Source organism: Molothrus aeneus, chromosome 4 (genome assembly GCF_037042795.1).
Source record: "Molothrus aeneus isolate 106 chromosome 4, BPBGC_Maene_1.0, whole genome shotgun sequence".
NCBI classification, from domain to species: Eukaryota; Metazoa; Chordata; class Aves; order Passeriformes; family Icteridae; genus Molothrus; species Molothrus aeneus.
Genome location: NC_089649.1, coordinates 7,943,971 through 7,957,303, shown reverse-complemented (window position 1 = coordinate 7,957,303; position 13,333 = coordinate 7,943,971). Strand labels below are relative to the sequence as shown.

Sequence of the window (13,333 nt, the reverse complement as noted above, 5' to 3'; positions counted from 1 at the left end):
AAATTAGAACAATCCATATTGGAGCTCCCATTGGGTTGAAAGTGATGTGTTGTAAGAAAAATTTTAACAATGCAAGAAGCATGGTCATGGGACTGCAAGTTCTGTCTACTGTAACTTCTGTTTTGCTGAGCTTAAGTAGTTCATGGGAATGCATCTGAAACAAAATGAGCTTTCTCTTAGTATTTTGGTACTTCTTGTCCATCAAAGTGACTTATTGTATGGAGCAGGGTTGAAAAGCAAGTTTGCAGGAGCTTTGTTTGGAAATGTAAAATGACTTCATTTAAGCAGATATTTGGGGAGAAAAAAACATAGCTTTGTTTTCCTTCTTCAAGCTAGCAACAAAAAATTCAGACTTTAAAAAATTCAGTTCTATCTATAAGGCTTCTTTTGAATTATTTGCTTATTATGGTATGGCCTGATGCAGTGGTTAAAATTAATATCCTGTTTCATGTCCAAAAGTCTGCTACAATGGCAGTTTGTTAATCCCAGCCCTTAAAGGGTGTTTTATCCCTGGGATGTGTGAAGGTCTGTATGAGTGTAGTGTGCTTCTTGCTGTCCAAGCTTAATTTCAGATACAATATATAGGATCTCATTAACAAAGAATGTATGGAAATACTGCAGAAAAAGGAAAAAAAAGCAATTTTTGGCTTCCATTAATATGTATCAAATAGTTTAAAACTGCTCTGAAGCCTTCTGAAATTTATTTACCTGTCTGAAGTGCTTAGATATTTGGTGTATCTCAGGTAAGAACAGATCAGGGTAATATTTTTAGCTCTAGTATGGAATAAAGTAATCAGATCATCTTGGAATGTTTTATGTTGGAAGAGGCCTTAAAGATCATCTCACTCCAACCCCTTACCATGGGCAAGGACAACCTTCCAGGTTATTCAAAGCCCCATCCAACCTGGCCTTGAACACTTCCAGGGATGGAGCATCCACAGCTTCTCTGGGTACTGATACATCATTTAAAGGGAAAAAACAAATGCCAAACATACAAACCATTCCTTTTTTACTTTTTTTGTTTGGAGGGCTTAGGGTTTTTTTTGTTCACTTTCCCACCCATTTTGGGAAGCAAAATGAAAATTTTCTTTCAAAGAATGCTTGCAAGACAGGCAAGAGTGTTTTGTTTTTGAAGCAGAGATACAGAGACTGAGACAGAGGCGCTTAAACAGTTATCACTGCAAGTTTTCCTGGGAAGGCTGGGAGTCAGGGGAGGTGATGTGTAATCATTAGTCAGGCAACACTGAACATCAGCTGAAATCTCAGGATTGCTGTTGTGCCAGTCCATCGGGGGTTTTCTCATTGCAGGGAAATGAAATCCACTGCTCAAAAAACAAACCATGGAAAAATAAAAATAGCTTACGTTTGCAGGTATATATTGGGAGGCAGGATGTGGGCATGGGATTAATGTGAGATGTTGGGGATTTTGTGAGCAGGGTCACTTAGGTCTAAAGACATAGAGAATGATTTTGCAGATCTCCCTGCCTGTTCTTGTTGAGCCAAGAGACGGGGACAGATCTGTGTGAGGCGAAGCAGGGCAGTTCAGGGGAAGGTGAGTGAGCAGGGTGGCTGTGTTTGCTCCAGATTGAGCAAAACAGAGCTGTTCCCTCTGCACACATGAGCCAGGCAGAGGGACACTTGTCCCTAATTACAGCTCCTTGGATGCATGTGACTGTGCACCAAGCAATGGCTTTGGTGTTACTTTTTCACTTCTGTGTCTTCCGAAGGATCGTGACCTAGAAACAGCCTTTCACTTCAAGTGGGAGCGTGGGATCTGCACAATCACAGGGCACTGTCTGCTCTTACTCAGCAAAGTTTTTTATTTGGGTTATGTGCAAGAATTAAGGGCTTCACAAAGTTACATAGAGAATATTTTATTAAAATACATAGTAAAGCAATGAATTATGCCATCCTACAAGTCAGGTAAGGACATTACTTGAATTTGTGGCACATTATGGTGGATAAAGCTGTTTCTGTGTTTCCTTTTAGAGCCAAAAAAAAAAAAGAAGCCTCTGGAATGGAGAAAATAATCTTTCTTGTTTCTGGCCTTTTGATTATAAAATCTTCAAGTAGTCAATCTCACTTGTGTAGTCTTATCCTCTGAACTGACTGTGCAAAAGTGTCCTCTCCAGTGATTTCATTTCATGGAGAAGCATGATTTTGTTTTAGGTATTCTATTGGTTCAGTCCTGTTTGTAGTGCTTCCATAATTACTAAGGGAAGCAGATATATTTTAGTAACACTTCCATAGTTGGCCTCTCTGTTCTCATCTGTGGTGTTTGTACAGTGCACATGTAGACTAAACAATTAACAGGGTGACCTTAACAGGACGTTCAGAACCTCTGCTGAAGCCACTGGGCAGCAAAAACCACAGCTCTGTTACCAGCCTGAATTTGCTGTCAGAGACTGAGCAGTGTGATCCACAGAGCGTTTAAGTACAATAAAAACATAGATCTACAAGCAGCATCCTACAGAGGCTCTCTTAAAACGATTTTTTTTCTGTGGAGATGGGGCTAGAATTGAATGGAACACATCGATCTATGGTTTCTTTTCCTTCGGTATAATTTAGAGATTAGTAACTTAGCTTTGGTTTGAAGAGCAGTTGGTTTTGTGCCTGACTAGCTGAGCTGGCTGTAAGGAAGGGATGACAAGCTGTCCCTGGAGAGGTGAGGTGCAGTTCTGGCCTGAAACGCGGTCACTGGAGCCGCTGCCTCCGTGACCTCTGTGGTTTTCCCGTAACTTCCGCAAGGGCAGCGTTCGAACACGCGGTGTGTCATTAATGAAGGAGGGCAGGTCCTCATCAAGTGCTTACCTTGGCCCTACCAGAGCAAATGTTTGAGATGGCAGAGGCAGCCCTGTATCCACACAGCTCTGCCTGGGCTCGGCCCCATTCCCGAGAGTCCTAAGGCAGCGCAGGGAACTTCCCTGCGCGTGCTGCTGGGAACGGTGTCCCTTTCCTTGAGTGGGGAGGGGACAGACACATTCTGTGTGCATGAAATAATGTCCCTTTTTCCTCGAAGAGTAAAGAGGCTGGAAAAACAGAGATATGACTACGAGCGAACCTATGTCTTTATACAATGAGTCACCTACCTGAGAACCGGGGTGTTTATCTAGAACTCAGTCCTCACTTGGAAAAAGTAGGTAATTTCAGTGTGCAGAGTCTAAAGATGTTTAAAACTATTTTTGATTGTCTCTCCTGTATCATAAAAGCTTTTAAAAGAGACTGTGGTGGTCAAGTTAGTAATTTATATGCATTTCATCATGCATATGCAGCAGGTGTGAATACCCTCTTCTGTAATTAAATATACATAAAAATTGTCTTAAGCTAAATAGCTGAAAATTACTTAGAATTCCATTGTTAACCACACTGGAGAAGGGATTACTCCTTTAATAATATAATAATACTTAATAATCTTATTTCAGTTGCAGTTTTGATGGTTTTGCTTAGGTGTTTAGTATTGTCCAAGGCAGACACACAATGCCTAATTCAGAGTGGTTTTCAATATTATTTTTGTTAATAGCACCTATTTTTTTTTTATAATAGATGACAATAACAGTGCATCTAATTATCAAACTTTTCTATTATAATTAATTTATATTCACTGTGTTTACAGGGGAAAATATTTTATTGTGGTTGTTCCCCACCCAAAAATGTCTTGGCTTTTATTTAGTCTTCTTTGAACACTGAGTTAAGCAGAGCTGGATCAGAAATAATTACAACTTTCTCTCCTCTCAACAGGTTTTCGAAAAATAAGTCTGGATGACCTCCGAAAGGCTTACATTGTGAAAGATGTTCAGCAATATATTCTGCATCGTTTGGACCAGGAAGAAGCCCTGAGGCAACACCTCACAAAGGAAACAGCAGAAATGCTGAATCAGCTTCACATCAAAAGCAGCGGTTGCTTTTTGTATCTGGAGCGTGTCCTAGATGGAGTTGTGGAGAATTTTATCATGTTGCGGGAGATCCGTGATATTCCAGGAACATTAAATGGCCTCTACCTTTGGCTCTGTCAGAGACTTTTTGTGAGAAAACAGTTTGCAAAGGTCCAGCCCATCCTTAATGTAATTCTTGCAGCCTGCAGGCCCTTGACCACCCCAGAATTGTATCACGCGGTGTGGACCAAAAACATGACGATGACAATGGAGGACTTTCAACGCAAATTGGATGTCCTGTCCAAAGTGCTTATTGATGGCCTTGGAAATACAAAAATCTTGTTTCATTACAGTTTTGCAGAGTGGTTGCTGGATGTAAAGCACTGCACACAGAAATACTTGTGTAACGCCGCAGAGGGACACAGAATGCTGGCCATGAGTTACACCTGCCGAGCAAAGGATTTAACGCCCTTAGAAGCTCAAGAGTTTGCATTGCATCTCATTAATTCTAATTTGCAGTTGGAAACTTCAGAGCTGGCTTTGTGGATGATCTGGAATGGCACACCTGTCAAAGACTCCCTGTCAACCTTAATTCCTAAAGAGCAAGAGGTGCTACAGCTGCTGGTAAAGGCCGGTGCTCACGTCAACAGCGAAGACGACCGCACGTCTTGCATCGTCCGTCAGGCCCTGGAGAGGGAGGACTCCATCCGCACCTTGCTGGACAACGGCGCGTCCGTGAACCAGTGCGATTCCAACGGGAGAACGCTGCTGGCCAACGCGGCCTACAGCGGCAACCTCGACGTGGTCAACCTGCTGGTGTCTAGGGGGGCTGACCTGGAGATCGAAGACGCCCACGGGCAGACGGCGCTGACCTTGGCTTCCCGGCAGGGCCACACCAAGGTGGTCAACTGCCTCATTGGCTGCGGGGCCAACGTCAACCACACAGACCACGACGGCTGGACGGCGCTGCGCTCGGCCGCCTGGGGAGGGCACACAGAGGTGGTGTCCGCGCTCCTCTACGCCGGGGTCAAGGTGGACTGCGCCGACGCCGACAGCCGGACGGCACTGAGGGCGGCGGCGTGGGGAGGGCATGAGGACATCGTGCTGAACCTGCTCCAGCACGGGGCCGAAGTGAATAAAGCCGACAACGAGGGCAGGACGGCTCTGATCGCGGCTGCGTACATGGGGCACAAGGAGATCGTGGAGCACCTGCTGGACCACGGCGCGGAGGTGAACCACGAGGACGTGGACGGGAGGACGGCGCTGTCCGTGGCCGCGCTCTGCGTGCCGGCCAGCAAGGGCCACGCCTCGGTGGTCAGCCTCCTCATCGACCGCGGGGCTGAAGTCGACCACTGCGACAAGGATGGCATGACTCCACTGCTGGTGGCCGCCTATGAGGGACACGTGGATGTGGTTGATCTGCTCCTGGAAGGAGGAGCTGACGTTGATCACACAGACAACAACGGCCGGACGCCGCTTCTGGCAGCAGCCTCCATGGGCCACGCCTCAGTGGTGAATACTCTCTTGTTTTGGGGTGCAGCTGTTGACAGCATCGACAGTGAAGGTAGAACAGTCCTGAGCATAGCATCTGCGCAGGGCAATGTTGAGGTAGTACGGACTCTGCTGGACAGGGGGCTAGATGAAAATCACAGAGATGATGCAGGCTGGACACCTTTGCACATGGCAGCTTTTGAAGGTCACAGGTTGATCTGTGAAGCTCTTATAGAACAAGGTGCTAGAACAAATGAAATTGATAATGATGGACGGATACCTTTCATATTAGCTGCACAGGAAGGTCACTATGATTGTGTGCAGATGTTACTGGAAAATAAATCCAACATTGATCAGAGAGGCTATGATGGGAGAAACGCTCTCCGGGTTGCTGCCTTAGAAGGTCACAGAGATATAGTCGAGCTACTGCTCAGCCACGGAGCAGATGTGAACTACAAAGATGCTGATGGCCGGCCGACACTTTATATCCTAGCATTAGAAAACCAGCTTACAATGGCTGAGTATTTTTTAGAAAATGGTGCAAACGTCGAAGCCAGCGATGCTGAAGGAAGAACAGCACTCCATGTTTCCTGCTGGCAGGGCCATGTGGAGATGGTGCAGGTGCTGATAACGTACCACGCTGACGTGAATGCTGCAGACAACGAGAAGAGATCTGCTTTGCAGTCTGCTGCATGGCAAGGCCACGTGAAGGTCGTGCAGCTTCTCATCGAGCATGGGGCTCTGGTCGACCACACTTGTAATCAAGGTGCTACTGGACTCTGCATTGCAGCCCAAGAGGGGCACATTGACGTTGTCCAGATATTACTGGAGCATGGTGCTGATCCCAATCACGCTGACCAATTTGGGCGCACTGCTATGCGGGTTGCAGCCAAAAATGGACACTCCCAGATTATCAAATTACTGGAAAAATATGGTGCATCGACTCTGAATGGTTGTACTCCATCTCCAGTCCACACAATGGAGCAGAAGCCCTTACAATCAGTCTCCTCTAAAATGCAGTCCTTAACCATGAAGTCAAATAGTTCAGGGAGTACTGGAGGAGACGTGCAGCCTGGGATGCGGGGATTATCCAATGGGCCTGCACACGCCTTCAGTTCTCCTTCGGAGTCTCCCGATTCTACTGTTGACCGTCAGAAGTCATCTTTATCAAATAATTCCCTGAAAAGCTCCAAAAATTCCTCTCTCCGCACCACGTCCTCGACGGCCACCGCTCAGACGGTGCCCATCGATAGTTTCCACAGCCTGTCCTTCACGGAGCAAATCCAGCAGCATTCCCTGCCACGCAGCAGAAGCAGGCAGTCCATTGTCTCCCCTTCTTCCACAACTCATTCCTTGAGTCAAAATCACAATTCACCCAGCAGCGAGTTTGAATGGAGCCAAGTGAAACCTAGCTTGAAATCAACTAAAGCGAACAAAGGGGGCAAAACAGACAACTCCAGCAAGTCTGGGTCAGCTGGAAAAAAAATAAAGCAGAGTAGTTCCTCCCAACCCAAAGTGCTAGAGTATGAAATGACTCAGTTTGATAAACGAGTACCTATTGCCAAATCTGGCACAAGCATGCCACTGAAATCAATGCCTCCAGAGCCACAGTGCAAGATTTTGGTCCCTCCGGCTCAGCAAGAAGTTGGTCGATCTCAGCAGCAGTTCCTGATTCACCAACAGAGTGGGGAGCAGAAGAAGAGAAACGGCATTATGACAAATCCAAATTACCATCTTCAGAGCAATCAGGTTTTTCTTGGCAGGGTTTCTGTCCCACGAACAGTGCAGGACAGAGGGCATCAGGATGTGTTGGAAGGCTATCCCCCCGCAGAGACAGAACTCAGCCTTAAGCAAGCCTTAAAACTTCAGATTGAAGGTAGCGACCCAAGCTTCAACTACAAGAAGGAAACACCATTGTAAAAGGTAACTTACTTAGTCACAAAGGAACCAAATGCCTGCATTTCATTTAAAATGTGCTAAGATTACATTTTATTATCATTTACCATCATAATTGCTTACGTGATGGATGTTAAAATCTTTACCTGTCAAGTATTTCCTTCGCTGTCATTTAAAAGCACCAGCCATAGAGGAATTGGATCACTGTCATGTTGTCTGTTGAATTCAGTTGCTCAAATTGTGCCCCACTGTCTTTGATAAGTGAGTTTCAGGTGGCAACGATTTGGAATTTGATTTTCATATGTAAGGACAGATGAGAATTTCAGTTCTTCATATTTTCAGATACAGTCTTTATTTCATTATTTACAAAAATGCTCCTCAGAAAGTTTCTGAAGGTTCTTATAAGTAATAGGCAGCCATTTCTCTGAATGTGGATTTCAAGGGTGAAGCATAAGTATAAAATAATATTCTAAAGTTCTGATTTTATATTTCTGTTACTGTAAAGGTAATCCTCCCATAAAAGTGGTGGCTTTTCTTAGTGCAAGAATATAATCTATGTTATAGTACCACTTTTCTGACCATTCTGTTGTTCTTAATCAGTGGGGGTCATTTAGATATCTCATCTCCTCTCCAATACTGAATTTTAAGCTGAAAAAGTAATTATAAGTCTCCTTTTCAGACATAAATTGCCAGTGAGTCAGCTAAAATAGTTCTATTTTTCTCCCTCTTCCTGTTGAGGTGTATGATTTTTAGGGCATTTGGAATGTGTTAATGTTTTCTATTGGAATTTCAGAGAAGCAGAATAAGAGGCTTGCCCACCTCTTATTGCTTGCTCACTTATTTTTTAAAACCTTTTTTTGTGCATGAATGCGGCATTTTGGACAGCTCAGGCTGCTGCTCCTTAGAACAAGAATGTTCTTGCCAGTTCTGACTCAGTTCTGCTGCAGGTCATCAGAGACAGAGTGTTTCTAGGACAGTTGCAGGTGGTGCAGAATCCACACATGGAAGGTCTTCAGCTGTCAAAAACATGTAAACAGGCATTTTCCCAAAATGTCCTGGAAATAATTGATTTTAATGGAATATATCTGTAGACGTGGCTGAGGTCCATGGAGAATTGCAGAGCTATAGAATATTGTGCAGGACCCTGTTGGGCTGGCATTTTGGTTCAATTGAAATGTTTGGAACAATAGAGTGTTTCAGAAACACCTGCACTAGAGCCTGCACATTTGTAAAATGCAAATTTTACCAAAGGGTCAGATGAGCTGTGAGGCAGGACAGCAGGAACAGTCATAGAGAGGAATCATCAGGTGGGAGAGAAAAGTCCTTAAGTCTTCATAAAAGTTACAAGGACTTCAGATTCCCACAGTAGTACATCTTGCCCAAACAGGATTAGAATTTATTTGTAATTTTTCCTGCTTCTGTAAAGCTTTAAAACGTGTAATTAAGGATTGTATTTCCTAACTCTTACGTGCCTCCACCTGATGTTCACTGCTTGCTTTCATGTTATACTTTTATTGTAAATCCATTGCATGGTTCTGATGTAGAATGTATTCATCTGACCTGACCTGTCATCAAAAAACTGGTTTGGGTGAATTTGTCCATCTTCCTTTATTTTAAAATATAATCAGCATATAAAGAAATCTGAACATTCCACATATAATACTAAAATTTGGCTTTGCTTTGTCTGGAACAAATGGTGTGTTACTGAAAATTCAGGGTTTCTCTCAGTGAAGTTCTTGGTTTTGCAGATGGCTAAAAAATGAGGTGTGGATAACCAAATGGTTCCTTTTGCTTTTCTCTTGACACTTTCCAGGGCGTCACTTTAAAGATGGGAGTTTAGAACAATTCTGTGTGGATTATGAATTGCTTGGCACAGGCTGTAATTTACCTCCTCTTTGGCTGAATCTCAAGCAGAAAAATGGGTAATTTCCCTGACTGGTGGATAAATGAGTCACCTGTGGGAAATCACATCAGAAATATTCCATGGGAGCACCACAGGAATGGCTTTCCTGGCTGCTGCTTCCCAGCCTTTCCAGGAAGCTCTCCTGTTGGTGGGGACTCTGTAGGAGCTTGGGTTGGCAGAGGGCACAGGGAATCAATCACAGGACTGGGGTTAGGCAGGAAGCACTTTTCCTCATCAGGTTGTTATTGTGTGCTTTTGACTTTAATTAGGGGGGATTGATACATCTCCATTTCTGACAGTGCTGTTTGTGTTACAGACTATTTCAAAGCTCAGTGTTTTTATTTTGTACTTCCAGGCCAATTCCATGATGCTGTGAACAGAAGCGCTTCTGCTCCCGATGATTTATCAGCTGGCTGGGATGAAAGCAAACAGTGCTTGTTTAGTCCACCTAGAAATTCAAGAATGTGATTCCTACAGTTCAGTTACCTTAATTACTGTAACGTGCCTACATTTTCAGGCTGCCTTCTCAGTATAACCCTCTGTGCTTCGAAATTTTATTTTGTGTACTTTGTATTTAATACACAGAATGAGCACTTTTTTTAATTGCAGAAAGATATATGCTGTATTTCCCTGACCACAGCTGAAAATGGTAAGAACCAGGAATTCCGATTTCCTATTCCAGATCGCTTGGTAGAGGTGCATGTGCCACAGTGAACTGTGTTATGGAAAAGGCAGTGCTTTTTTGTATTTCTTTTTCTGTGGCTAACGAAAACAAGCAACGAGTTTGTCACATTTGCATTGTTGTCATGTATTGTCAGTTCCCCGTGTACTTCAAAAGGTTCCCTCCAGAATTACAAGTCTTGTAACAGTATTTTATAAATACTGTACTTGTGTGTTCTGTCTGTGTAATTGCTGTTCAGTGGTGGCAAAGAAGTCGGACTGCAACCACCTGCAGTGTCTTTGGGATTTTTAAGAGGCAAAAATCTACTCTCTGGTACTATAGCACCAAATCTGGATGGCAGACTGGGACCACTGAATGCAATAGGCAAATTTTGGACACTTGGTCTTCAATAGGCTTTGTTATTGCTACGGTGATGAGGTAACTAATGTGGGTATGTCTGAGGTGCTAAAAGGTCTGATCCTGCTTTCTTGTATATCTCTACACATTAGAAACAGCTCTTTCTCTTTTCCAAGGTAAAGGACTATTTTTGGGAATGTCAGTAAAGCAAACCATGGAAAATAGAGACCCTTTGTGAGCGAGGCTGAGAGAATACCCAGCAGGAGTGCAGTGGAAAAGCACAGCGACAGCGTTGCCTGGGGAGTACAGAGGTGGCTGAGTTAGCCCTGTCCTGAGACAATAACTCCTTAAAGCACAAACTTGCATGAATGTGGTTACTGCTTCACGGGGATTAGGTAGAGCCAGCGTGTCTCTGTACCTGGAGCACGGTGAATCAGCAGTCAGGAGAGCCCATCCATGGATAGGGGAAAGCTGGTTTCCTGCTCTTACAGCAGAGGTGTTTTACTGGTGTGAAAGAGAGCAAAGTCAAGGGCACTGGTGTGAAAGTGAGCAGTGTGAGTTTTCCCTTCGAATGTGCACATCTTACTTGCACAGTTCTGCAAGTGATAAAACAAAACAAGTGGGTTCTATTCTCCTACAAATGCAAGCTATATTCTACTATATTCAGCATTACACAGCCTTGCTCTTTAGAAAATAAGCCTATTTTTGTATGCAAGTGTTTCTTCTAAAGGCTTGGGTTTCATCTTTTTCATACTCTAATTCTGATCATTCCAGAAATAAGATGATGGAGAGCTGAGGTTATTTTTCATAGATGAATAATTAGATCCTTAAACTTTGATGAATGGCCCCTGGATGTAGATGTAGTGCATATTCTGAGGCACTGAAGGGCTCCATGTCTGGTCATTATGATCAACTGTCATCAGAATACTTTTTTGCTTTTAAATCTTGCACCTCCATTCTTACTTGCTTTTCCCTAAATGTCAAAAAAGCATCTTTTATAGTCAGGCATTCAGCATATAGTAAAATTAGATGTTAGAAGCTGACACACGGCAATATGGATTATTCTGAATGTTTCATGTATTGAATTTCTTGTCCCCGTGGGACAATTATAAAATAAACATAACAGAAGTCTGGCAGAATGGCCATAAGAGGGTTAGTGGTTTAGAAAAGAGGAAGTACCAAAATGGTCTCAGCAAACTTGTTCCAAACCTCAAGAGCAGCACATTTGCAATACTGTGCAAGAATACGACTTTCCTTAGTGATTAGATGTATGTTTTGTTCTGTGGAAAGGGATCCCTGAATGCCAACATTTTTTCTACTGACCTTGACTGTCATTGGGATTATATTTATTTAATTTTATTGTGTTGTTATTAGTTGCACCTTGGACAGAGGACGTAAAAATATGGCCAATTTCACAAGGGGCCACAACTTACAGATAGTCTGGTGGGTTTTGTGTGAATAATATTTACATTTGAAACAGTCACTGGGGAAACCCTCTCTCCAAATCAGCAGAAAGTAGACCTGTCAAAAATGTTTTCAGAATGACAATTCTGCCACATTTGAATATCCCTTTGGAACAGGGCATGAATTGCTTTAAATCATCTATTTTCTCAGATGGTCTGTGTAATTCCACATTGCTGTTGCGTGTGATTTTTAGCATCACCATTTGTGAGGGGTTTGTGTGCCAAGCAAATTTGCTGTTCCCCCATTGTTCCCTCTGCCCTGCCCTTTCCCATCTGTAAATGGAGTGGAGGTGAGCAGAGAGGTGCAGCTGTGACTCAGCACAGCTCCTTCTGCCAGGGCAGCAGTTCTCACCACCCAAAAAACCTGAATAAAACAGCAATCCTGTTTCTCTTCATCCCATTTCGCTGGTCCTTCCAAGGTCATCTCCACAAGACATCCAAAATTCTTGATGGGAGAGCTGGGGAAAAAGACTGTTTTGTGGACATGGATATCAATACTGTGTGCATGTGGAAAAACTCATCTGGAGAGAAATGCATTAAGAGATACCGAGGCACAATTGATGCATTTTTGTCTTCTCTGTGATCAGTATTGAAAACATTACCATTTCTTTAAAACTAAAAAGGTGTTTTCCCTCCTCAGTTACTCTGCTATGCAAATGTCTGTTATGCTTAATATTCGCCATCTGAACTCCTCAGTTAACTTGGTTTGCAGATAGACTGTTTTTTCCTGGAGTGGGTTGTAAATAGCCTTTAATGTACATTGAATGAATTTCACATTGTAAAATTTTTATTTTATTCCTTGTATTATATTAAGCGAAAATCCCTGTGTATATTAAAGTGCATAATAAATATATTTGCTTTTCAGCAGACATCTAACTGTTTTAATTTTTCTACCTCATTTCCTGGGACATTTCAGGAAAAGGTTATTAAACTTGATTAACTTTCATGTAGTACTAAGTGAAGGGTGATGTGTGTTTCCAGTAAGCAGCCCAGGCTAGCCAACCTCAGACCCTGGCATTAATTCCTGTGGCTTTGAGCATATGCAGGAGAAGATTTGCTGCATGTCCTTCTCTTTAAAGTGACCATTATGTACTGTAAATACCACAAGGGCCAATAAATTAACTATTTCAGTTGCTGTAAGTTCTTGACAAGTTCAAATGGGTTTTGTTAATTATTGCCTTGATGAGTGTTTCTCTACAGTATTTTCAGCTTAAGCAAAAGCTCTCTTACTGAGGGTGGCTACTCATTTTTCTTGAATGTGTTACTAGAAAAGGTAGGGGAGAGAAGTTTTCTGGTCCTTGCAATAATAATACCCTTTGTGATCTTGTCTCACTTCTTCAGATCGTAGAGCCACCATGATTTCTCTGCAGAGGCTTTTTGAGTGTGCAGGAGGAGTTTGGCTGTGCCTTCTGCAAATGATGCTTCAGGTTTCTCCCCCAGGTATTCTGGTTCACACAGCTCGACTGGTTCCTGAGATTAGGTGAATGGCAAAATTGTCATTGTCTGCTGACTTGTTTTCTGTGGATTTCTGTTGTTTCTCACAGCAATTTTTGACCCTCTTTTGTTAAGTTTTCAGTCTGAAACACAAAGTATGAGATGCTTTAATTCAGTGGCTATTTTTATTGAAGCAAAGAATTTTCACTTAATTAATCTTTGAATAAGTTTTATTATGTCCCAGAGACAGACATTT

The 13,333-nt window shown here is 42.9% G+C and overlaps 1 protein-coding gene across 1 annotated transcript in view; it reads left to right on the top strand.

The window, feature by feature from the left end:
* Window positions 1–12,512, top strand: part of ANKRD50 (ankyrin repeat domain containing 50) — a 39,933-nt gene extending 27,421 nt beyond the window's left edge. The window contains exons 4-5 of the mRNA XM_066547915.1: window positions 3,739–7,286; window positions 9,518–12,512. Coding sequence (XP_066404012.1) covers window positions 3,739–7,283 — 3,545 coding nt within the window. The 3' untranslated portion in view covers window positions 7,284–7,286; window positions 9,518–12,512. The remainder of the gene's footprint in view (window positions 1–3,738; window positions 7,287–9,517) is intronic.
* Window positions 12,513–13,333: the final 821 nt, after the last annotated feature.